The 24,837-nt window shown below is 36.3% G+C and overlaps 5 protein-coding genes across 7 annotated transcripts; 4 read left to right on the forward strand and 1 right to left on the reverse strand.

Annotated features, from left to right (window-relative positions):
* The first annotated feature begins 650 nt into the window (after window positions 1–650).
* LOC111779278 (Peroxidase superfamily protein) lies at window positions 651–2,551 on the forward strand. The gene is made up of 4 exons (XM_023659395.2): window positions 651–955; window positions 1,573–1,752; window positions 1,840–1,999; window positions 2,071–2,551. Exons 1-4 carry the CDS (start codon window positions 698–700, stop codon window positions 2,487–2,489), a joined length of 1,017 nt encoding a protein of 338 aa, XP_023515163.2. The 5' UTR covers window positions 651–697; the 3' UTR covers window positions 2,490–2,551.
* Window positions 2,552–3,083: 532 nt separating this feature from the next.
* LOC111778179 (uncharacterized) lies at window positions 3,084–6,677 on the forward strand. The gene is made up of 8 exons (XM_023657864.2): window positions 3,084–3,240; window positions 3,371–3,462; window positions 3,595–3,668; window positions 4,362–4,453; window positions 5,130–5,238; window positions 5,489–5,502; window positions 5,657–5,762; window positions 6,345–6,677. Exons 1-8 carry the CDS (start codon window positions 3,175–3,177, stop codon window positions 6,512–6,514), a joined length of 723 nt encoding a protein of 240 aa, XP_023513632.2. The 5' UTR covers window positions 3,084–3,174; the 3' UTR covers window positions 6,515–6,677.
* A 758-nt stretch (window positions 6,678–7,435) lies between these two features.
* On the forward strand, window positions 7,436–15,778 carry EMB2777 (Sas10/U3 ribonucleoprotein (Utp) family protein). Of its 2 annotated transcripts, XM_023659240.2 has the most exons (17): window positions 7,436–7,624; window positions 8,688–8,828; window positions 8,977–9,068; window positions 9,878–9,980; window positions 10,195–10,343; window positions 10,547–10,681; window positions 10,819–10,955; window positions 11,235–11,322; window positions 11,551–11,730; window positions 11,998–12,171; window positions 12,923–13,000; window positions 13,145–13,281; window positions 13,436–13,565; window positions 14,156–14,406; window positions 15,001–15,061; window positions 15,152–15,220; window positions 15,336–15,778. In XM_023659240.2, exons 2-17 carry the CDS (start codon window positions 8,726–8,728, stop codon window positions 15,465–15,467), a joined length of 2,019 nt encoding a protein of 672 aa, XP_023515008.2. In that variant the 5' UTR covers window positions 7,436–7,624; window positions 8,688–8,725; the 3' UTR covers window positions 15,468–15,778. The 2 variants fall into 2 exon arrangements, with proteins under 2 accessions (XP_023515008.2, XP_023515011.2); XM_023659243.2 differs by lacking the exons at window positions 7,436–7,624; window positions 8,688–8,828; window positions 8,977–9,068 and adding an exon at window positions 9,172–9,312.
* A 592-nt stretch (window positions 15,779–16,370) lies between these two features.
* Window positions 16,371–19,664, reverse strand: LOC111778142 (uncharacterized). Of its 2 annotated transcripts, XM_023657809.2 has the most exons (5): window positions 19,381–19,664; window positions 18,755–18,813; window positions 17,744–17,925; window positions 17,099–17,172; window positions 16,371–16,541 (listed from the first exon to the last, which is right to left on the reverse strand). In XM_023657809.2, exons 1-4 carry the CDS (start codon window positions 19,580–19,582, stop codon window positions 17,100–17,102), a joined length of 516 nt encoding a protein of 171 aa, XP_023513577.1. In that variant the 5' UTR covers window positions 19,583–19,664; the 3' UTR covers window positions 16,371–16,541; window position 17,099. The 2 variants fall into 2 exon arrangements, with proteins under 2 accessions (XP_023513577.1, XP_023513576.1); XM_023657808.2 differs by lacking the exon at window positions 16,371–16,541 and having other exon boundaries at window positions 16,948–17,172; window positions 19,381–19,663.
* Window positions 19,665–21,714: 2,050 nt separating this feature from the next.
* On the forward strand, window positions 21,715–24,020 carry LOC111779211 (Serine/Threonine-kinase). The gene is made up of 2 exons (XM_023659308.2): window positions 21,715–21,873; window positions 23,347–24,020. The coding sequence occupies exons 1-2, from the start codon at window positions 21,845–21,847 to the stop codon at window positions 23,867–23,869; spliced, it is 552 nt and encodes a 183-aa protein (XP_023515076.2). The 5' UTR covers window positions 21,715–21,844; the 3' UTR covers window positions 23,870–24,020.
* Window positions 24,021–24,837: the final 817 nt, after the last annotated feature.

The following is a 24,837-nucleotide window of genomic DNA, read 5'->3' on the forward strand; positions in this document are numbered from 1 at the left end:
TTCCACACCCTTATAAAAAAATGTTTCGTTCTCCTCTCCAACTGATGTGTGATCTTACAATTCACCCTCATGGGGGCTCAACGTCTCTGCTGGCACACTGCCCAGGCTTCCATTTGTAACAGCTCAAGCTCACCGCTAGTAGATATTGTCCATTTCAGCTCGTTACGTGTCGTCGTCAACCTTTAGAAGATGTTTCCACACCCCTATAAAAAATGTTTCGTTCTCCTCTCCAACTGACGTGGGATCTCACAATCCACCCTCATGGGAGCTCAACGTCTTCGCTGCCACACCACCCAGTGTCTGGCTCCCATTTATAATTGCCCAAGCTCTCCGCTAGTAGATATTGTCCGTTTCAGCTCATTACGTGTCGTCGTCAACCTTTAGAAGATGTTTCCACACCCTTATAAAAAAATGTTTCGTTCTCCTCTCCAACTGACATGGAATCTCACAATCAAACATCCACACGTTACATAAATCATCATAACCTCCATAATCAACGTCAAATTATTTCAACCCACGTAACATCGAGTTTCAACGACGCGTTACCCAAGTAACATCGCAAGTGCCACATGGACTACGAATAAATAACTAAACAAAACAAAGATTGTTGTGTATAAATAACCCAAACCCATTAATGAATAATTGGAGTTAAGAGAAGAAATCCTTTGATTTTGAAAGGAGAGAGAGAGAGGGAAAGATGATGAGAGAGAGAAGAACAAGGTGGCTTGTTCTCTCCCTTGTGGGGCTAGCCTTGATGAGCTGCCTGTGCAGCGTGAAGGCTGAGAACACATTGCAGCCGCCGGTGAAGCTCATATGGCATTACTACAAGCTCAACACAACATGCCCTGATGCTGAGACATACATAAAGCATCAAGTCAAGTTGTTTTGGCAAAAGGATAAGAGCATCACTGCCAAGTTCCTCCGCTTGCTCTCCGCCGATTGCCTCTCGAAAAATGTATATCGATTCGCTCGAGTCTTGATGTTTCTATTCGTTGTTTGTTGTTTCTCGTTTTTAGTTTATGAAAATTATACTATGCTTAGATTCGCTCGATTCGTGATGTTTCTATTCGTTGTGTGAGATTCCACATCGGTTCGGGAGGAGAACGAAACACCCTTTATAAGGGTATGGAAACCTCTTCTAACGGGCACGTTTTAAAATCTTGAAGGGAAGTCCAAAAGAAAAAGCCATGTGGGCGTGAGCTCTTTCATGATGTTTCTATTCGTTGTGTGAGATCCCACATCGGTTCGGGAGGAGAACGAAACACCCTTTATGAGGGTATGGAAACCTCTTTCTAATGGGCACGTTTAAAAATTTTGAAGGGAAGTCCAAAAGAAAAAGCTCTGTGGGCGTGAGCCGTTACACGTTGTTTGTTGTTTCTCGTTTTTTGTTTATGAAAATTATGTATATGGGGTCGGAGTAGAGCTTTTTAAAAAAATTTGGATGGAAAGATAGTTTGAAGGTAAATTGTGTGGTGCTCGAGTACAGTAAGGACGTAGGAATGAACCGAGATTACGTTCGAATGAGAATGACGTTGTAGGATAGTTACTAACGAATTTGATTACTTTATGTAGGGTTGTGATGGTTCGATACTTCTCGATGGACGAAACTCAGAGAAAAACGCACCACAAAACCAAGGCCTAGAAGGGTTCGAAGAAATCGACAAGATCAAAACCGTACTCGAAGACCGTTGTCCCGGTGTTGTTTCTTGTACAGATATTCTTAACCTAGCCACTCGGGATGCTGCCCATTTGGTATCAATCAATTTTCATTCACTATACTATTTCTATGCATGTCATTCGTAAATCATAATCAAACGTGATCTTAACGATTCGATGCAGGCCGGTGCACCGTCGTATCCGGTTTATACGGGAAGGAGGGATTGTTTAAGAACGAGTATCGATGCGGTAGATTTCCCGTCCCCCTCTATATCATGGCAAGAAGGGCTAGCATATTTCGAGTCCAAGAGTCTCGACGTCTTAGACATGGCAACACTTTTAGGTAAGTCCCTCGAAAAACGAGTCGTTATTAATTACGATATCCGTTACTAATCGATTAACTCGAACGATTAGGAGCACATTCAATGGGGAAAACACATTGCAGCTACATCAAGGACAGGCTATACAATTTCAATGGCACAAAAAAAGCAGACCCAACAATGAACAAATCATTGTTAAAACAGCTTCAAAAGAAATGCCCAAAGAAATCAAAAACAGACCCAACAGTGAATCTAACACCAAAATCTGGAAATGACTATCAATTCACAGGGCTGTACTACTCGAGGATCCTTTCGAAGAAGGCGGTACTCGGGATCGACCAACAGCTTCGGTTCGGGGACGACACGATGCAAATTGCCCAAGAGTTTGCTCCAAAATCTGGATTTGAAGACTTCCGGAGATCCTTTGCTTTGTCCATGAGTAGGATGGGGAATATCAAGGTTTTGACCGGAAAAGATGGCGAGATCCGGCGGAATTGTCGACGGAGAAACTAGCCCGGTGGCTGAACCTGCCATTGTTGAGGAAGAACAAACAAATATTGTTTACTTATATTGTGAAGAAATTTGTTTATCAATAAGATTTTATATTGAACGGGTCGAATATGATATATATAATAAGAATATATACCGAATTATACGTGTTAAATTTATATAACACGATAATCTTTTAATTTTTGTTGCATTTTGTTTATGTCCACATCTGAGTTATGTTCAAATTGATTATAAATTTAATCAATTGATTAATGTCAATAAATTCACAAAAATTTTAAATATTAAATACTATGTTTAAAGTTTGAGACATAAATAGAATTTATGGCGGTCAACTTGAGCATATCTCAATGACATAAAATATATGTTTGAATATTGTTAAAAAAAAAAAAAAAAAAAAAAAAAAAATATATATATATATATATATATATATAATGTGTGCTCGGGATGAAAATAGAGTTAAACCGAACCGGTGTCGCAATTTTATTTTATTTTTTTATAAAATGAAACCTTAAAAAAAAATTGAAGTAATTTTTTAAGTTTTAGAGTTAGAAATGGAAAGAAGGTAAGTTTGAAAAAAAAATTGCGTAGACGCGTGTATGTTTTAGAAGGAATTAAACGGCGTCGTATTACAACTTGGATAAGTCTTTGCTGGAAGAGAAACTTTCAAGCTGAGGCGCGCTTGAAAAAAATGGCGTCCGCAACTGCAACGGTGGCCAACATCGCTTTAGAATTCCGGCGGCCAGTTTTCACCAAAGTAAGTAATTCTATCCATATTCTCAGAAGCCTAACTCATGAATCGAATCTCGAAGCTCCACCGCATTTTTCCGCCTTCCTCCCGATATGTTTGGGATATTACCATTTTCAAATCATTTTTTGTGTTGCAGGTTCCTGTTAATGGCCGCCGCCGCAATGCTCTGGTTTGTCTGAACTTCGGAGGCGTTGAATTTGAAAATGTACAGGATAGGCTGTGTACGAGGTAAACATGTATTTTGATTTTTTTATTTGTTTATTCAGCGGTGTAGGGATGTATATTGCTTGTTCAGTTTCGATTTGGTGAATTGTGCATAGAAACTGATGTATAGAAGTAGGAACGATTCTTCATTTCCAGGTCCTCAGTTTCATATAGTCCCCTAGTAGTTGGTTCCAGATTTTTGTCCAGACCGACGGCCATAGCTAGTTCAGGTAATTCTGATTCTAGTCATGAACTTCAGTATGTTACTATTTAGCCTATGTATACTCAAATTTGTAATGGTTTAGACCTATTGTGAACTACGAGGACTAAACAATGTTCATTGACCACATCGTTACAAGTTTTAAAATACAGGAATCAAATTGTTCATGGACCAAATTGCTTACTTGATCAAATGTATTTTTTAACTTTATTTTTCTTCTTCTTTTCTTCCAGAATTGATAACCATTTGGTATTCAAAGTATAAGCTTATAAACATTACTTCCACCTATGAGGTTCTTTGTTTTGTTATCTGCCTTCTAAAAAGTGTGTTCAAAATTCAAGCCAAATTTGATTTCGTTATTGGAATTGACCAAGAATTTAAACCGTTCTTTAAGAAAGGTGAAAACCGTAGCAAAGAATTTGTTAGAAAATAAGCATAAACTACGTAATCGAAAAGCTAGAAACAAAATCGTTATCGATTCGGGTCATAGTAATTGGGAAGCTATGACAAAAGTAGGACTGTTTTTACCAGTAAATCTTGTCTTGCGTGCACTCAGAAGACATGCTTCAAAAAATTGTGTTGAGTATATTGCAAATCGTGTTTAAGAAACGTGATTTTAGACCTAAAAAGTGGGTAAGAAACACAATGATGGATTTGGTAAAAGTTATCCCTGTTTTGTTGATCTTCTGTTTTGATGTCATAGGCTTGGAGGCAGCCATCACAGATTACAAAGGTGCTATAACCTTAAAAAATGCTAAAATAGTTGTAGAATCTGAGGATGAAAGCAAGATACAGGTAAAACTACCTATGTGAACTAGTTGTAGCGTGCATAACATTTTAGGTTGTAGCATAGAGTTTTACCACTTTGATTTTCATCCCAAAGGAATTTACATCTAATACTTTTATAGCATTTTAGAATACTTTCCTCTGATAAGTTATCGAAGATCTCATTCTGCCCATAAACTATTCAACTTTGTTTCTAGTTTCACTTTCAAGAGTAGATTTAATTCTGTTTGATGCATGCTGATACAAATCTTATAAGATGATATGTATATTTCATATTGGAAATTTGGTGGAAGCTTTTATCCTCTTAAGTCATATAAATTATACATATAGTTCCCCATATGAAATACAGATCTTACCAAATGTACTTATATTTCATATTGCAAAATGGAGGCTAACCTATTACTTAGGCCTTGCATTCCAAAATTTGATAGAACATGGTTTGTTTTATTTATGAACAAGATGGTAAAAACTTAGAGGGATACTCAGAGATTTCTCTTCTCCCCAACTGGCAACTATCATACTTAACTCATGAAAAGCTTACATCCTTAAGAGACTACCGTCTCGTTATCTATTCTCTTACTCTCCCAAACCTCACTTAGTTACAACTTGTGCCCACGGTAGGAAATCAAGATGTAAAGATTGGGTACATATCTTTGATAAATGTCTAATGAAATCTAATGAACAGCTAAGAGTGGACTTGACTGGGGACGAGACGCAAAAGGTATTCGATCAGGTTTTGACGAATTTGGCCCGCTCAGCCCCGCCAATGCCAGGATTTCGTAAGCAAAAAGGAGGTAGTACCGTGATTTTCCTCCCCCCCTTCACTGTGAATGTCGTTACAACCGTTCATTTATACTGCAACACAAGTCTTTTACATGTTCATCCATATAGACAAACATGAGAATTGAGAAGTACCGTTTCTATAATTACGAATTCATATATGCAGCTGCTTTTACCCTCCTAAATTTTTATGTTTAGTAGCAGATGACTCGATATATGGTTTCTAATGTTTTTGTGTTTTCATGCCCGTTGATGCTTGGCCAGGGAAAACTTCAAATGTGAGTTGCTTCTCTTTGCCTTTTCAACTTTCCCCTTTGGGTTTCCAAGTACTTATAAGTTGTTATGTCCTTTTTTCTCAATATCGTTCTATTCTTATACATATTGTTCTATTCTTCCCCAAGGTTTCTATTTGTAAATAACGAATTCCTTCAGGTCCCAAAAAGCTTCCTCTTAGAAGTCCTTGGTAAGGATCGGGTCACAAAGTTCGTCATACAAGAAATATTAAACTCAACTATGGCAGATTATGCAAAGAAGGCAAGTTGTATCCTCATTGCTTTGCTCCTTTCTTATACCTACTGCCTGTGTGCTGATTGTAATTTGGGAGCTGTTTTTGAATTGGTTTTCCTAGATGCCTTTTAGAAGTTAATTGTATTGGGTATATTGAAATCACTATTCGTTAACTATTTACAAACTTATAATTTTGATGATTGTGTCTGTATAGTTTCTATATCTCTATGTTTTTAAAAGTTTCAATTGTGATTTTACATGATAGAGCGTTACCATCATTAACTAAAATGATGACACGACACGTGAGATCCCACATCAGTTTGAGAGGAGAACGAAACATTCTTTATAAGGGTGTGGAAACCTCTTCCTAGCAGACGCATTTTAAAAATCTTGAGAAAAGTTCAAAATAGAAAGTCCAAAGAGGAGAATATTTGCTAGCGGTGGACTTGGGCTGGTACATGACATGGCTACTATACATATATTTTGTTAATTTGGCACGACGTAACAGACAAATGATAGAAAGAAGTCAAACAATTAGATAAAGGAGGACGTAGTTTATGAAATGAATTTGATACAGCTCGTTTTTCTTTTGTTTCGACTCCAACGCAGGAAGATATAAAGGTGAAGGACAAGATGGTTAACACAACTCAAACAGAAGATGAACTGAAAGTGTTGTTCAGACCTGGAAAAGAGTTTGGTTTCAATGCTATACTTGAACTTGAACCTGAACCCGAACCCGAACCCGAACCCGAACTTGACTCTGCTTCAGAGGATGAAAATTGAGCCAAACAGGTCCCCCTTTCCAACTGAAGATTTTCTCCACTTGTTCTTTCTTGGCCCTCTTTCAAAGTTTTGGAAATATTTTGTTGAAGGAACAAATGTTTAATTATCCATACTGATGCATTGATCAGTATTAATGAGTTCTAGTTACTAAGTTATTTGTTTACTTGTTATTTTTATCTGTGTTTAGTTCATACTACACCTAAACTAGAAATTTGAATTACAAATCTTAATGGAAGTTTCTCCTAGTTGAGGTATGTTTTTGCTCATACTGGAACGAGCTATTCACAGATTGCAAGTTTTTACACACAGTTGGCGGGCGGTGGCGTCCAACGTGCCCATGTCGCTGAAACAAGCGACAACAACCACCGGTCGTAGTGCGTAATCCTTCCCACGAAAACAAATACTAATGCATTATGTCAATTATTAATAAAAAACATGCTTGAGCGAGTGGTTGGTATTATCAGGTCAGTAAGGACAGACTATTAGAGAGTCGTCGAATAATCTCAAGTAAGTGTCTCGTATCTATCTCAGTTGTTCGTAGTATTAAATTATTATGTGGGGTGATGATTAGAGTCTTGCTAGCTAACTCCTAGCAGTGAACTAAAGGATCTCCAACTAATCGTAGTTTTTCAAAACTGGGGATATTTTTTAATTTATTTTAAAATTTAAGAGTATTTTTTAAATAAGGGGTAAATTTTAAAAGTATTTTTAAATTAATTTAGTAAATTTTCATTTTAATACTAAATTCAAACATACTATTTAAATATTACAAATTAAAATTTTAGAATAAAATCGATACCCTATAATATTTGGGATAAATTATAAAATAAAAATTTAAAGATAATTAAATTGAAACATATTATTTAAATAATACCAATAATAAAAAATAAAAAAATAAAAATTTTCAATCCAATCATCCCACTTTGTTAAACCCTAAACCTTTCATCTTCCTCTCACTCTCACGTGCTTCCCTTCTTCTGTTTCCCGCCGGCTCATCCTCCCTTTCAGCAGCTCAGTATCGCTGCCGTTGCGCTACCGCCTCTCCGATTCTGTGCCGCCGTAGCCTCCTCAAGCGGATTGCGCCGGTTTTCGACGCTCTTGTTGTTACTGGTATTCCTCCAGTCTCCTTCTATGTCTTTGTTCTCCCTCGAAAAACTCAAATTTAGAACTCGTCTCATGAGAGAAGAGGTTCTTATGATCCTTTTCTATTGTTTTTATAGCTATAGCAGAACAGCAAGGAAAAAAAAAAAAAAAAAAAATCAGCCTTGTGGAAAAATTGCGATTAATTTCTTGCATCTGTTTATCAATCGAGGCTTTTATCATCTGTATGTTTATTGGGTGCCTGAGGAAATTTTCCTTGTTTCTAGTCTCCCAGATCCTCCAAAGCACCACCAACCATGAATTTTCCAGCATCTCCCTACTTTAGTTATCAAGAACCAGTCGAAGTAATATATCGTATTCCAATTTTCCCTAATAGACAAAAGGTCGCAGGCATTATTTGAAATAAAATAGTCTAGCTTTTGGAAACTTTTACCTTCATGGCTGGTTGTTTCTGGATTCATTAGTCGTTGTTAGAAACGGAGGCTCTTTATCCAATTCTCTTTTAACCCGTAGCTCGTAGAACTAGGAGGTCCAATGAAAATTACACGAAAACGAAACTTCAAGGATAATAATCCTTATATTGATGCTCTCGGATATGGTGTTTTCATGTTGAGCTTCTTTGTCCACTCATTCTCCTTTATTACGAAGCTTGATACTCTAAATATTGAAGTGGAGATTTCCTTCTTCATCAGTTGTCCCTCGTGGCATGATGGTCTTGCTCTAAGCGTATTACATGGTTTTTTGTAATATTCTATTTGGAGTATTTGATACTCATTTCAACTTTTCAGTAATCGATAAGAAGTCTTGTTTTGTGTTGAGAAACTCGCAACATGAGAATCTCGGAAAACACTTATGCTATGCAGTCAAATTGCTGTCTCAATTTTAGAAACTAGTAGACAATTTGCATTGTTTGTCCAGAAAAATTCAATTGACTTTCAATGGAAAATGATTCTGGAAACTTCTGCAAGTCATGTTCTAATCTACTCTTTGGATGATATGAATGTTAGAAAAGTGTGGTGCTTTGCATTTTATTTTGGTTATAGGCTTATAGCCAACTAAAAATTTGTTGCAGGTGTATTATTCTTTTTGTTGAATTGAATTTAGCTAATTATGGGCAAGAGAAAGAGTCATAAGCAAGAAAAAAGGAACTCTAAGAGAAGAGTTGCAGACGATGATGCTGCCTCTGAAGATATGGACGATGAAATTGATGCCTGTAAGATTTTTGTGTTATTTAACAATATTTTTGTATGTTTTGTTGTTCACTGATATGTCAATTTTTTTTGGATATCTTTAATATCCATATGTATCATGGTTGAGAAAATGGAAACAATGGAGTATCATGATTTGTATCACGTTTGCAGTTCACAGGCAGAGAGATGTTATTCCACTTGATATTAATGGTGATGCTCCGGAGTCAGATGAAGATGCTGAGCATCCTGTTTTTAATTTAGAGGTTCCAACATCGTCCTTTATCTCATGTTGTAGAAGTATCTTTGTCAATTGTATTTACTTCCAGCCAATCATAGTTTTATGCATAATTGACTCTCACACTTCTCCAAAAAAAAAAAAAAAAATTAATTGATTCTGAAATTTCTTGTGTTTGGATGAGCTTAACACGAGGACCAGAAGAAAAATGGATGTATTTTATTTTGAACTTTGGAGGACATGAAATTGCTCGATGATAGGAAGGGATTTAGGTACGTCATTTATCTTTGGCAAGAGATTGAGGAATGTATTTCTTTGAGCAGTGACAAGAAGGAATGTGGGATTGTCACCCTGAACCAAGTAGGCAACAACCCTTTTCTTGACAATTCATCCTTGATAGACTTGAGAGTTTTGGGGAGGGAGAGGGGATGATCATATGGTCGGGCTTTCTTTTAGAGTTTGTGGTTTGAATGGAATGATCATCTCTTTAGATAAGGAAAAAGACATCTAATTTTATTGAGGCTACTCCCTTTTAGCGTTGTATTGGAGTGAATAGGCTCCTTTTTTTTAACTATAGCATGTCTATTCTCATTACTCACTGGAAGTACCTTTTAGTAATTACAAGTCGGTAGGGTTTTTGTACACATTTCACCATATCAATGTAATGGTTTTTTTATTATTTGGATCAAGACAATCATCTTTTGTTTCCACAGTAAAAAGACTGCATGTGCAATTGTGCATTGCAATACTAGTCTGATTCTTTCCCTAATCCATGTACGAGAGCTTTCAGTTCCTACTAAACTTTCCTTAATACTTACATTTGCTCTATCTTTTCAGGGTGTTGACGATGAAGATGAAGATGAAGATGAAGATGAAGATGAAGATGAAGATGAGGATGATGATGAAGAAGATATCCGTGATACTGGTTTTGCTGCAAAAAGTAAGACGTGGTTTGAGAAGTAAATATATTTTAAATTTCTTGTCTCTGCTCATTTTTGTTACAGAATAACAACTCATGGGTCAAAAAAATCTATCATTGAATTCAACTTTATATTAAGAAAAAGAGACAGCATGACACGACCCAATTTTTGATATCCATCATAATTATGGTTTTTAATCTGTTAATCTGATCCAATTTTGCTTGTTTGTAATAGTTGCCAGACAACAGAAGTTCTTGCGGGAAAAGTTTGGTGGCGTAGATGATGAAATGCACGAGGATGAAGATGAGGACATGGAAGAACAAAAGACTATATGGGGCGGAAGGAAAGGCAAATACTATGATGCTGATAATCGTGATTTTGAAGTGAGGACCTAAATATTATGGTTTTTTCTTGTTACTACTTAACTGGTTCATTTCATCTTTTTTGAGTTTGACTGTCAATCTGAATGGAACCGTGTTTCTTTTCTAGTGCTGTCAATACAATGTGCTTTAATTTATAGTTTCATTTTATCGAATAGAATTCAAATTGTAGTTGAAATAATATTTTATATTTTAACTCGATGAAGATCCAATCAAGTGATGATGAGTCCCTTGCCGAAGAGGAGGAAGAGGTAATTCGATTGCAGAAGGAGAAAGCAAAAACTTTCTCATTGGAAGATTTTGGCATTGACGATGAGAGTGATAGGGAGTTAACTCTAGAGGTATTTGTTTCTCTTGTATTGAACTATCAAATATATCTCTCAAGTAAAAAAAAGGAAAAATCAGTTGGAGTAGTTTTTCGCTCATTGAACTATAAACTCAACGAACTCTTACATGACTATAATTTCTGCCATCACAGGAAATATCTGCAAAAGGAATTGATCCAAAGACTTCAACCAGAAATGAAGCTCCAGATGATATGAATGCTACATATCAGGAGATTGCTAAAGACGTGAATTCTCTTACAAGGGAGGAGCAGATGGATGTCTTGAACAGGTATTTGCTTATTTATTTATTTAGTTTTTCATCACCTTCATGACACTTCAACCAGCCTCCGCCTGTGGTCAAAGCTTCCTCAATTGCTTGCAATGGCTGCCTTACTATTCCTGTATTAATTGAGATTAAAGTGATTGTGGAATTGCTTATGAGTTTGTAATCCATTCAAAAAGATTATACCAAGTATTTCTACAACTTGCTCGATCTCTTTTTCTTTGTGAAGTTAAAATTCTCTATGGCTTTCTTACATCTCCCGCTTTTGAAATTTTGGTATTATAGTTCTGCTCCAGAGTTAATTGGTTTGCTGTCCGAATTGAATGAAGCAGTGGATCAACTTGAGAACAAAATTAATCCAGTTTTAAACAAGGTACGTTTCTCTCATTTAGCCTAAAATTGAGCATCATGCATGCTCAACGCTAGTGAGGTACTTTTTCCTATTGAACATAATTATTTAAAATGAGAACAAATTCCATATTCCTTACAGAGTTTATTAGGATTCTGCCTTGTTAAGTTTGTATTCGATCGATTTTCTGTTTACTGAGATGACATTGGGCATTACTAACTTACTGATCTTTACACTTGATTATTTCTTTAGGTTAAAAACGGGAAAATTGCAGTGGGAGCAGGACTGCAATATTTGGAGTTAAAGCAGCTTATTTTGCTCTCTTATTGCCAATCTATAGCCTTCTATCTTCTCTTGAAGTCTGAAGGGCAAGCAGTACGAGATCATCCTGTAATAGCTCGGCTTGTAGAGATAAAAAGCTTATTGGATAAGGTTCCTTCCTACCTCTCAATTCAGTTTTATATGCTTAACCACTAAATAATTTTTCCCATCAAATCATAACTATTCTTTTTCTCCATTAGCCTGTTGTTGTCGCATTGTATGAAAATAGTCTACCTAGCATGACAAGTGCCTCATATTTTCTTCCTTTGTTATGCATGAAAACGAGTAGTGCTGTCATGAGGGTCGATATATGGTCTGTTTTTGTTATTTATGTCACCTGTCCGTGTTGCAAGTGTGAACTAGTTCTGTAACTCACAGGTGAAACAACTTGACGAGAATCTTCCATCCGAGTTAGAAGAGATCATTAACAAATATCATCAAGAAGAAACAGATGTAAAACTGAACAAAGAGCATGCTTCTGTTTTAGCTGAGCTCTTCACAAAAGATCAGGGGTCTTCTCATCACGCTTCTGATGGCCAAGAAGTGGGATTGGTATTGCTTCAATCTAACACTAGGTTTTTGTTTATACATATTTTAACATGCCGTAATGTCTTATATGCATGTCTATATATCTCAACATCATATATTATTTGAGGTTTATCCTTCGTTTGTTACTTGTTCCAAGGGAAAATAATGAAGAAATATTTTACCTTTCTGAGTCAGCATGTGTTGTTTTCATTAAAATAGCAAACATTGACAAGTTTTAGAAATTGTTTGTCAACTGTTTTTGAGATTTAAAATTTATCATATGTTCCAATGATACCCACATTTGGATAATGATCTGCATCTACCTACACGTATATCATTATTTTCTTTATTTGGTTATTTAACATCATATGATATCCTATATTCATTCTTCAAATTTGAGTTAATCTTCAGTATCATGAATGCTTCTATAATTGCAAAAGCAGAACACACCATATTTAGGCTTTTATGGGTTGCGTTCAAAATAGTTTTCTGCTAGGCGCACAATAGTTTACTATTCCGCACAAGTTTCTGCAACTTATTTGAATATGTGACACAGTGAGAATATTATCTAATGTTAAATATAAAATGTAAATGGAATAATTAAAATAACAAATTCATTAAATTATTTCTGACTAGAGTTTAAAGTTAAAATCGGAGAAAGTTAAAAAATAGTTCGAATTTTGATCAATCATCATTCCTGATGATGTCGATGCCATGTACGTTGGAAGGGTGAATGCATCCAAAATTGACTTGTAAGATTTTGTTTCATATGCAGCCCAATGCAAAGACCGGATCAGACAACGTGGATAAATTGAAGGAGAAAGGCAAGAAAGAAGGAAAGCATAAACAAGTGGTAATTGTGCAATGTGCACTACTAAATACGTTGATGAGATTTTTTTTATTATAATTCTTAATTGCTCTTATCATCCTGTTTCTATTTGGCTTTCTTTAATTTTTGTTTATCATCTAATATTTAATTTAATTTTTACATTTGCAGGACAATCAAATGGGTGTCCAGAGCATGGAAATGTTAAAAGTAAGAGCCCTTCTTGAAGAAAAGCTAAAACAAAAGGACTTCACTTTAATTGAACCAAAGCAAAATGGAGCAATGAAGCACCTGCAACCAATTAATCGGTACTGCTTTGGTTATCCTTTTTTTTTTTTTTTTAAACAAGAAAATTACTTTTCATTGATGTGATGAAAAGAGACTATTACTCAAACAATATGGAGTTTCTCTTATTATTCGCTTGTATTCTGACAAATAATTTATCCTATTTGGACCATGCAGGAAGCTCGAAGCATATGACGATTTTAAGGATGATACTGATGCTCAAGCTGCTAAGAGGAAGGGCCGAGATACTTCTGCCGGTGCAGCAGATCTCACACGTCTTGTTGTCGCCAAGCTGAAGAAGCCAAAGGTTTGAACGATATATCAACTTGACCCTTTCATTTCCCCTAATAAGGATTATTTGGATAGATGAGGAGTTGGGTTACCTTTTGCACATGTTGCATAAACGTAGTTCCAGTTTCACTAAGGTTTGAATTTGATGGAAACAGCCAATTCAATCTTGGAGACTAAGAGCATTAATCTTTTTCTTTTTTCTTTATGAAAAAACCATACTTTTGGGAGATGATATACAACCATGCCATACAATAAAGGATAGTCCAAACCAAGAGGAGCGAAGATAAAATAAAGAAAAAAGCCAGACAAGACTAAACGAAGGGCGGGCTACAACTATTAAAAATAAGAAACACTTAACTCCGGTTATACCTTCTCTTGTCTCTCTTTGGTTATAGGCAATCAAAGTTTAGTGTTCATGTGTTCATATCCAAGTATTAGAATTTCAAGATACTGTTCAAATAATGAATTTAACAGACATGAATGTGATGCATAACAGATGCAAAATTGCGTGCGGGGATATAAAGATTTGTTTCTGAATTACGATGCTTGCATTTAGAACATTTGTGCCTAATGGTATTTTATGCTTATTTGGTTAACTCCCTGAAGGTCATTTCTGGTGATGATGATTTGCCTACAAGAGATGATATTGGAGAAAGACGGAGGAAATATGAACTTCAAATGCTGGCGAGAGCTGGATTCAAGTCAAAGGACGGCACTAGCGTTCTTGAGAGTGAAAGCGACGGTGATGAGGATGATGTGAAAGGAAATGGTGAAGCAGATTCTGAAGATGAATTCTACAAGGAAGTCAAACAACAACGTGCTGCAAAACTTGCTGCCAAAGCTGAAATTTACTCCAGGTATGTTTCTATTATTGTCCTCTTTTGGTTTTTCCCTACGGGTTTCCCTTCAAGGTTTTTAAAACACGTCTTCTAGAAAGAGGTTTCGACGCCCTTATAAAGAATGTTTTTCGTTCTCCTCCCCAATCGATGTGGGATCTCACAATCCACCCCCTTCGGGGCCCAGCGTTCTCATTGGCATTCGTTCCCTTCTCCAATCAATGTGGGACCCCCCAATCCACCCCTTCGGGGCTCAACGTCTTTGCTGGCACACCGCCTCGTGTCCACCCCCTTTGGGGCTTAGCCTCCTTGCTGGCACATCACCCAGTATCTAACTCTAATACCATTTGTAACCCAAGCCCACCGCTAGCAGATATTGTTCTCTTTTGGACTTTACCCTCAAGGTTTTTAAAACGCATCTGCTAGGGAGAGGTTTCCACACGCTCATAAAGAATATTTTGTTCTCCTCCCAAACCAACGTGGGATATCACACTTTTCTGTACGACTCTTTTATATATCACATATGTTTCTATCACCAATGCTGAAGTTTAACATTTCCTCTCCTTTATATCATTATGTTAATGCACAACATTGTCTAACAAACAACTTCTGCAGGGCGACGGAAATTCCATCGTCTCCGAAAACTGTGGATGGAAAACGCAAAATCACTTATCAAGTAAGTACTACCTTTCTCTCCATCAGCTTTTCCTCTTTCGATTCAGTCGTTGCACATCGATTCATTTACATTTTCACGCGATGTGTTCAGATGGAGAAGAACCGAGGCTTAACTCGACCTCGAAAGAAGTTGACGAAGAACCCAAGAAAGAAATACAAGGTACTTAACAATATATGCAAATCATCAACCCCTTCACCATTATAACACATTTCTCCCTCCATTAAAATTTCTACTTACATCTCTGTCCATGTACTTGTGAATGTGAATGGTGCAGTTGAAGTTTAAAGATGCAGCTAATCGTCGTAAAGGTCAAGTCCGAGAAGTTAAGCAGCCTATTCATTCGTACGGTGGAGAGACGACGGGAATTAACACAGGAATCAGTCGGAGCATCCGGTTTAAAAGTTAGAACAATGGGATTGTACCAGTTTTGTCTTCTTGAGAGTATTACGGGCATGAGGAAAGCTATATTATTCAAGTTATTTTTTTTCCTTCTCAATCAGTAGTTGTCAAGTAGCATAATGTTCTTTATGAGTGTCTTGATCAACTTCAAGAGAGCTGTGTTTGGCTTTAGATGGATCAAAAAGTTGGTCAAGCTGTAAATCATCTGAGAAAATTTATGTTAGATCAATCTAAATCCGTTTGGATAACAATTTTATTTTTGGTTTAATGTATTTGAAATATTAAATTAACCCTCAATTTACATTTGAAATCTTTGTACATGATGAACTAGAAGAATTTCAAGATCCATACGAGTATGTCAATATTCTAATTAAATGATCAAGATGAAAATTGAACTAATTTTCAATGTCTTAGTTTTGTTTTGATGAAATATATTGATTTTAGAAAGAAATTAGCTAAGTAAATTAATAAAAGACAATGTTAATACTTTTGAATTATAAATTTGGTTTTTATCTTGAATTTTTATGAAAAAAATATTTATAAATTTTGATATTGAACTTCTTGACATCCAAATAGAGAAACTTTGCCCTACTATCTACATGGTCAGAAAAATTGTCTTATACATGATGATGCGACGCGTGCATAGGGGCTCTGGAACATGTAAGTGTCCTCTCCTACTACCGGCACGGTCTGAAGAATTGTTTTATGTATGACGACAGGTGCCTAGTGGCCCCTGCACATATAAGTGGCCCTGTCCTACTATTGGGCACGATCGAAAGAATTATCTTATGTATGATGACACGTGCCTGGTGGTTCCTACACATGTCAAGTTATGATATGATATGTTATGATGATGCAATATGTTACGACGACATGAGATGTATGACAATATGTTATTGTGGGTAGTACATTAGATATTCAAATATATTATTCTAAATTTAACAAAGATTCTATCAATATTCATGGGGAGTTATACATTTGTGCATTGAGAAGACCATTTACTATTTCTTGGAGCTCGATCTCTCCTCCGGATGGACCATATAGCCAAGAGAAACCATAAACCATAATAGAAGAACTTGCCCTGTAAATATTTCGTAGTAGTCTTATTTGACCATACATCTTTCTTGGTACATCCAGATAATAAGTAGGAGCATAAATTGAAACATTCTGGAGCTACCAAAATAGTTATTAAATCATTAGCACCGGCACAAAAACATTCCCCCTAGAGTGGCTCAAACATTCTATCAATATTCATTGAGTTGAGCCAAATGTACATAAGAATAGACCTCCTAGAGTGGCTCAACATTTTTTTGAAGAAGCACTCAAAGCCTTCAACTCGGTAGAGTTGCTGTTTATCTTTGTATACTTCTAGAGCGTGTTGTGTTTGTACAATTCAACACATCTATTTGGATATCAGTTCATTCGAATTCTCAAACATTATTGTCATTTTTCCCTTTTCTTTTCCTTCTTCATTTTGAAGTTCAGAGTGCTTGAAAGAGTTTGTGAAATTAAACATAAAATTTACCAAAACACAAAACATAAGATACTAACATATTGCAGTATCAAAGAAAACTACAATATAACAATAGACTTTAGAGTTTTTTACAGGGATATTAAAGAAACAAGGAAGATGAGAACCTTAAATTGCTGAAGATAGCTTAACCTTATCTTGCAGGAACTGCAAAATATGTTCACGTTTCCAGTTATCAATCCTGAAAAAAAGGGGAAAAAAACGTAAAAAGAAAAAAAACTTCTTATGTCATCTTTTGTGACATATCAATTATAAATGGTCATTAACCAGAAGCTAAAGCAAAATTTATATCTATGTACACCATCTTAACCTACACATATTCTCCATGATTTTGATCTAAAAGATATCATATGAACTCTATGTTATGGATGCTTGCAAGCGTTCTTCTAGACGAGATAACAAGTCGTTTAGTAGGGCAAACATCAACATTTACAACAGAAATTAGAGAGTTTTAGAGGCATAAAGTGGAACATCTTGGAGGGAGATGCGACTTTTGGCTAGATTTAATCTCCCTCTTCGAGGGTCTATCTAACTCCAAATGTATTTGTAGCCATTTCTTATCTCTTATTCTTAATGATTAGAGCTCTTCTTTCAATCTCTAGTTTCGCTTTTTTGTTTAAGCATTTCTTTTGTATTCTTTTGTACCTTATTACAAGTTTGATTCTCATAAGAAAGAAACATCAACATTCACGACCTTAACAGGGTCTCTCCATAAGTATTATAGTGGAAAATTTTAGGCACTTAGAAGTTACCTGATGCTCTCTTTATGTTGGCCTTCATCATCCAGCAAAGTCAGCTTCGGCGGAGAGTTGAAGATATATTGAATCTTAACAGAAGGGAATTTATCCTTTTCTTCTTCAATGAAGCCAACAATTTCAGGATAGAAAACTAGCTTCCTCATGCAGACCTCCAGTACAGCACCAGAATAAGTTATCTGCAGTTAACGAATTTAGTTAATTGGCTTTCATCCTTTGTTTAGTTAAACAGCAACCATGGTGGACAAAAATTTTGGAACCAGAAATTTGTTTTGAGATACTGTAATCGAAAAAAGTGGGAGTATGTTGCAAGGTATTTGACCAAATAGAGTGTAACAGTCCAAACCCACCGCTAGTTGATATTGGGGGGTCGCACATCAATAGAAGAGGGGAACAAGTACCAGCGAGGATGTTGGACCCTGAAGGGGGTGGATTGTGAGATCCCACATCGGTTGGAGAGGGAAATGAAATATTCTTTTTAAGGGTGTGGAAACCTCTCCCTAGCAGACACGTTTTAAAAACCTTGAAGGGAAGCCCGAAAGAGAAAGCCCAAAAAGGACAATATCGGTGGGCTTGAGTTGTTACATAGAGTCGTCTAATTCCTTTAGAATTGATCACTATGACACCTCTCATACACCTCTAGTAGATATTGTTTACTGAAACCTTATTTAGAACCACAATTTTTATAATTTCATGGAGGCAAAAATTGTTAATCCTGCATACTATGTTAAATTAATGTGTTTTCAACCGATATGTCGACCACATGGACAATACACTATTCACAATGGAATAGCAAATCAAATTCAGTCTCGACGTAACAATCTAAGCCCACCTCTAGTAGATACTGTCCTCTTTGGACTTTCCCTTTCGGGATTCCCCTCAAAGTTTTTAAAACGCGTCTGCTAGGGAGAGGCTTCCACACCCTTATAAAGAATGTTTCATTCTCCTCCTCAATCGATGTGGGATCTTACACTCGAGATATCAGCACATCTATAAAATTTTGTGTACCTTACTCGTGGCATCATCAGAATCCTCCGTGCAACACTTCAAACAGTCTGCCACTAATTCTGCAGAACAACTTTGGAAATGAGTACAGCATGTAATTTTAAGAACAATGCACTTCAAAACTATTGCATTACATAAACTGACACGAGACAACTGCAGATTCAGAGTACTATCAGTTATTTTCTTCATTTGGATTTTGGATAAAGACTATTTGAAGTCATAATGTAGCCTTCACAAATCCAGTGTTGCCAGAATTGTCATTTGGTATTATAACATTTTTTCAAATTTTTCTGCATAACTCAATTATAAACTCGCACGTTGTTTAACTATGATGCTAAAAGGCAACAGGCTATTTTAACTCAACATCTTGCAACCTATTTCCTGTTTCCAAAATCCAAATCAAGCAATAGAAATCCATAATCGAAATCAACCACAAGGCGAACAATCAATCGTTCAAAAGAAAAAGAAACGCGGAGAATTGAGAAAACAAACGAACAAAATCCATTACGCTGCTGCGAATTCACGATAAAATCCACGAAAAATGGAGATGTAGTAATCCAGAAATAAATTCAAAACCGAATCAATCATGCGTTCGGAAAACCGTGTGATCTGTGAATCGAGCGCATCACCTTGATCTTTGATGTATTCAGCTAAAGTGTGGCAATCAGAACAGAGAGCGAGGCCAGTGAAACCTAGATCCTCACATTCTCTCGAGCTGAGTTGCTCCTTTGACCAAGCCAACGGCATCGACGCAATGAATATTATCGCCGCCGCCCATGCCGCCATTCCCACCACCGTAGCGGGCCTCTTTACATCGGTGAATACCTGCATCTCTGTGTCGACCGTCGACCGTCGACCGTCGACCGTGGGGAAGAAGCTAAGTCTCCAGACGATCTGAAAATTCACTAAAAATATCATTATTATTTTTCGTTCTCTTTAACAAATTAAATCAATTTCTTTTTTTATTTTATGGGGTTTTTTAATTAATAAAATTAGTTTTTGTTAAAAAAAAATAAATTAAAAATTAATTAATTTGAAATTTTATTTAATGCAAAATTAACAAAAATACGGTTTTAAAATTTTTTTTAAAAATTAAAAAGATACTCGATTGAGAGTCACTGTTCAAGATTTTTGTTACGAAAATAAAAATTAACATCAAAATATTATAAGAATCGAGACGGTAAGGACTAACTAAAAAAAAAATACAATAAAAAAATCACGCTCTCTACAACTGGAAGCGTGGTTAACCCGATTGTAACGTGATTTCGATGTGAATTTTGGTAACGGGTCAAAAAGTCAAAAAGGAAATAAGTATAGGGTTGGAAAGAAAAGGGATAAGATCCATGTGGAAAAGTCGGGAAAGTCGAGGTTGAATCAGCAGCCATGTTTGAAGCCTTTTTTACCATAAATTTTGTAACACTTTCATATCTACATGATTACCGTCATTCGAACATAATCTCGGTTCATTCATAATTTTTTCGGGTCAAAATATTCTTTTAAGGACGTTCCTAAATTCAATTCAATATTGAAAAACAATATTCATAAAGAAAAAGGCTTTATTGACCGACCAAATTTAACTTTAAAATTTACATTTTTATCAATTTAAATTTAAATTTATAGGCATTCGGGCCGATTGGGCCACATGTCTCAAAAACATTATTGTTACGTTAAAAATTAAAATTGTGGCATATTGGCTCGTAAAAATTAAAAGAGATTATAAATTTTAATATTTAAAAGACATAAATAAAGTTATTAAATACCTATTTATAAAGTAATTAAACATGTGGTAGAATAATTATGTCACATGCAACTTAACATATATAATGATTTAAACTAAATTATTTTAATATTCAAGATTGAATCACCGTGTAATTTAAAAAATATATAACAAAAAGCTCGAGGTGGACACGAGACTCCTGTAAATTAAGAAGTTAAGTTTATGTTTCATATATACTGATCACTTATACCTATAGTTATGTTCGGTTTTGAATTTAGGGTGTTCATATGATCAGAGATCTCAACCGACCTAAACTACTTGTGGGTTAGATTGAACTTTTGGAAAACTGAAAATTTGGGTCGGTTTGGAAGTTGACGTTTTTTTTGTCGGGTCAACTAGACTAACCCGATAAACCCGAAAATAAAACCCGAGCTAACCCAATCGCATCATATCCTCTTTTGGGTTGGTAGCAGCTTTTAAGGAGTTGTGAATTTTAGAGCAAACTTAATCATGATGATGCCAACCATTGCTAAATTATGAATAACATGCATGCCCATCATTATTCCTCCTTAAAAGGTGGAACATTTTTTATTTTTTAAAAATTTTAAATTTTAAATTTTATTTTTTCCTTTTATTATTATTATTTTTTTTTGAAAACCCAATTCAAAAATGACGTAATAAAAGGTGAATTCATAGCTTCTTTTACAAATAAATAAATAAATATCCATATTAAAGATTTATGGTGTGAGAAACAAGATTTTAGAAGACTTTTGTGGTTTTATGAATCAAAATCCATAGCTTTTGTGAGTCATAATTGAAGCAAGAGGATGAAAAGTTTAGGAATATCCCACTTGAAAAAGACATGCCCCATGTCCCATCTCCATGATTTAGAATCGAGATTCGACACGTAATGGCATTTTCTATAATCTATGAGATTCCACACCGACTGGAGAGGAGAACAAAACATTCTTTATAAGGGTGTGAAAGCCTCTTAAAACCGTGAGACTGACGACCATACATAATAGTGGTGGACTTGGGTTGTCACAGATGATATTAGAGCCAAACACTGGGCGATGGGACAACAAGGACGTTGGGCCTCGAAAGGGGTGAATTGGAGGTCCCACGTCGATTGAAAAGCGGGGGTGGTTTTACTTTTCCTTTAGCATCTGAATTTTTCTTATTTTTGAAAAGAGAAGAGAGGAGGAGGAGGAGGCATATTTGGGTAAGTGATTGAGTGGAATTGGAGGCCAAAAAAGGGGGGGTGGGGGGGAAGGTTTGAAGCTCTTAGGTGGTGTGGTGTGGTGTGAAACAGTGAGGTCTTAAATGAGAGTATCTTGGAGTGTGTGTGGTTATTCAAAACTCACCTCCTCTTGTTCATGCCTGAACCAAACGCCTCTAATCCAAGGTGCATTTCTCTCTCTCTTTCTTTCTTGAAGTTAAGGGTTTATACCCAAATTTAATGATGTGGGTTACTTCTTTTCTGGGTTTTAAACCTTATGGCTATTCAAATTTCATGGCTTCCTCTCTCTCTCTCTCTCTCTAGAAATTGTGTCAAATTTAAGATAATCAATGGTTTTCTTTGTGGGTTTTTTACCTCATGCCTTTCTCTCTCTACAAATTGTGTAAAATTTAAGGTTTTCTTTTGTGGGTTTTTTACCTCATGCCTTTCTCTCTCTTCAAATTGTGTAAAATTTGAGGTTTTCTTTGTGGGTTTTTTACCTCATGCCTTTCTCTCTCTTCAAATTGTGTAAAATTTGAGGTTTTCTTTGTGGGTTTTTTACCTCATGCCTTTCTCTCTCTTCAAATTGGGTAAAATTTAAGGTTTTCTTTTGTGGGTTTTTTACCTCATGGCTTTCTCTCTCTTCAAATTGTGTAAAATTTGAGGTTTTCTTTGTGGGTTTTTTACCTCATGGCTTTCTCTCTCTTCAAATTGTGTAAAATTTAAGGTTTTCTTTGTGGGTTTTTTACCTCATGCCTTTCTCTCTCTTCAAATTGGGTAAAATTTAAGGTTTTCTTTGTGGGTTTTTTACCTCATGCCTCTCTCTCTCTTCAAATTGTGTAAAATTTAAGGTTTTCTTTGTGGGTTTTTTACCTCATGGCTTTCTTCTCTCTACAAATTGGGTAAAATTTGAGGTTTTGTTTGTGGGTTTTGTTAGAAGAACACAATTCTCCACAATGTAATCATATTGTCCACTTTGAGTATAAGCTCGAGTGGCTTTGATTTGGGGATATTATTCTTTGATTATAAACGGAGTGATCATCCCCTACATTAGTCTATGTAACTTTCTAAACATGTTTTTTTTAACCCTATGGCTTTCTATCTCTAGAAATGGTGTAAAACTGAAGGCAATGAATGTTTTTCTTTGTGGGTTTTTACCCTATGGCTCTCTCTCTAGAAATGGTGTAAAATTGAAGGCAATGTGTTCTTCTTTGTGGGTTTTTACCTCATGGCTCTCTCTCTCTCTAGAAATTTGTCTAAAATTGAAGGTGGAAGTAGAATTGGGCCATTAAGACTTTTTGGGTTTGGGCTTAAATGCTCGGCCCATTTAAACATATTACGAGCACGAAGTAGATATCCATTAGAATGTTTCCTTGAATTAGTTCTCAAAGAACGACATTCGAATATCAACTTTTTTTTTAAATATATTTAAAGGGTAGTTTTAAAACATTTATAAATAATAAAAAATGATACGGTTAACCTGGGTAATTTTGAAACGTTTTCGATCAAAACAAACCCATTTTTGTTTCTTTTCGAAATTCGGAATTTTTAAGGCAATTTGTGCACTATTTTAGGGTTTTAAGAGAAGGGTTTTCCCCCCAAAAAAAAGTTGATATCAATGAGTATTATGCATGATATGAAATGGGTACTCCTCCACAGGAAGCCATGGTATCAAAGAGCAATGGAAATAGTAGGAACCCAATGGAGAACAACATCTTCAAAACCAAGAGATCAATACCCAATTCCATCACCAAATGGAGCATTCAATTCCAACAACAACAACAATAAACACAACAAAATGAGAAAATGCACTTCTCTCAAGATAGCAACTTCCTTCACAAGAGTATGTCTTTGTGCACCCATCTCTTCTTACAATGAAATCTTCCAACAAGCTGACATCCCACCAAGGAGAAGCCATAGCTATCCAAGATCTAAGCCTTTTCCTACTACTAGTAATATCGTTCTTCCAACTCCTCGACTTAGCGGTGAAAATAGTCGACGGGTTTTCCGGGGAAAGTCCCTCACCGACGACGTTTTGATGCGGAGATTCGTCGTGGAAGAAGAGGCTATGATGCAAGTTAGGAGAAGAAACCAAATGGATGTTATAAGGAAGAGGAATTTGATGAGAAGGAAGAAGCTTGGTCCAAGCCCTCTTAGCAAAATGGTTATAGCTGAGGAATAACAATGACATACGTGTATTATACTCGATTCTTCGTGTTCGTTCTTTTTTGCAAAATTAATGACTCCTTTTGTGCTCGTTTAATTTTGTGTTTAATGAGTTATTGTCATTAATTCGTTGAATACATACACATGGACCGAATGTATTTCTGAAATTTTGTATCAGTTGGAGAGACGAACTGTGATGTCCTACATTGGTTGGGGAAGTGAACAAACCACCATTTATAAGGGTGTGGAAACCTTCCCCTAGCAGACGCGTTTTAAAGCCTTGAGGGGAAGTCCGAAGAGGAAAGCCCAAAGAGGACAATATCTGCTAGCGGTGGATCTGGGTTGTTACAAATGGTATTAGAGCCAGACACCGGACAATGTGCCAGCCTTCTCGCTGTTCCCCGAAGGGGGATAGACACGAGGCGGTGTGCCAGTAAGGACGCTGGGCCCCAAAAGGGGATGGATTTGGGGGCGGTCCCACATCGATTAGAGGAAGGAAAGAGTGCCAGCGAGGACGCTGGGCCCCGAAGGGGGTGGATTGTGATGTCCCACATTGATTGGTGAGAAGAACAAACCACCATTTATAAGGGTGTGGAAACCTTCCCCTAGCAGACGCGTTTTAAAGCCTCAAGGGGAAGCCCAAAGAGGACAATATTTACTAGCGGTGGATCTGGGTTGTACTTGAACTCTCCACCATTTATAAGGGTGGGGAAGGTCGGTGGATCTGGGTTGTGGGTTGTACTTGAACTCTCCGTTTTAAAGTCTTAAGGGGAAGCCCAAATAGGACAATATCTGCTAGCGGTCGATCTGGGTTGTACTTGAACTCTCTCTCCACCATTTATAAGGGTGGGGAAGGTCGGTGGATCTGGGTTGTACTTGAACTCTCCACCATTTATAAGGGTGTGAAAACCTCTCACTAGCATACCCGTTTTACTGATAGTTGACTTTAGCTGTTAAGTCAACTTAAATGATCAAATGAGTCCG

This window comes from Cucurbita pepo, chromosome 17, assembly GCF_057944985.1.
Source record: "Cucurbita pepo subsp. pepo isolate OVF chromosome 17, ASM5794498v1, whole genome shotgun sequence".
Taxonomy (NCBI): Eukaryota; Viridiplantae; Streptophyta; class Magnoliopsida; order Cucurbitales; family Cucurbitaceae; genus Cucurbita; species Cucurbita pepo.

Coding starts and splice junctions, on each gene's coding strand:
- LOC111779278 (XM_023659395.2), top strand. CDS start 698: ATGATGAGAGAGAGAAGAACAAGGTGGCTTGTTCTCTCCCTTGTGGGG. Junction 1,753..1,839: donor CTCGGGATGCTGCCCATTTG/GTATCAATCAAT, acceptor GATTCGATGCAG/GCCGGTGCACCGTCGTATCC. Junction 2,000..2,070: donor AGACATGGCAACACTTTTAG/GTAAGTCCCTCG, acceptor TCGAACGATTAG/GAGCACATTCAATGGGGAAA.
- LOC111778179 (XM_023657864.2), top strand. CDS start 3,175: ATGGCGTCCGCAACTGCAACGGTGGCCAACATCGCTTTAGAATTCCGG. Junction 4,454..5,129: donor AGGATGAAAGCAAGATACAG/GTAAAACTACCT, acceptor TCTAATGAACAG/CTAAGAGTGGACTTGACTGG. Junction 5,763..6,344: donor AGATTATGCAAAGAAGGCAA/GTTGTATCCTCA, acceptor CAACGCAGGAAG/ATATAAAGGTGAAGGACAAG.
- EMB2777 (XM_023659240.2), top strand. CDS start 8,726: ATGGGCAAGAGAAAGAGTCATAAGCAAGAAAAAAGGAACTCTAAGAGA. Junction 11,323..11,550: donor TTAATCCAGTTTTAAACAAG/GTACGTTTCTCT, acceptor TTATTTCTTTAG/GTTAAAAACGGGAAAATTGC. Junction 13,566..14,155: donor CCAAGCTGAAGAAGCCAAAG/GTTTGAACGATA, acceptor AACTCCCTGAAG/GTCATTTCTGGTGATGATGA.
- LOC111778142 (XM_023657809.2), bottom strand. CDS start 19,582: ATGCAGGTATTCACCGATGTAAAGAGGCCCGCTACGGTGGTGGGAATG. Junction 18,814..19,380: donor TGAATACATCAAAGATCAAG/GTGATGCGCTCG, acceptor GTTGTTCTGCAG/AATTAGTGGCAGACTGTTTG. Junction 17,926..18,754: donor CTGATGATGCCACGAGTAAG/GTACACAAAATT, acceptor CGTTAACTGCAG/ATAACTTATTCTGGTGCTGT.
- LOC111779211 (XM_023659308.2), top strand. CDS start 21,845: ATGCCTGAACCAAACGCCTCTAATCCAAG. Junction 21,874..23,346: donor CCAAACGCCTCTAATCCAAG/GTGCATTTCTCT, acceptor ACTCCTCCACAG/GAAGCCATGGTATCAAAGAG.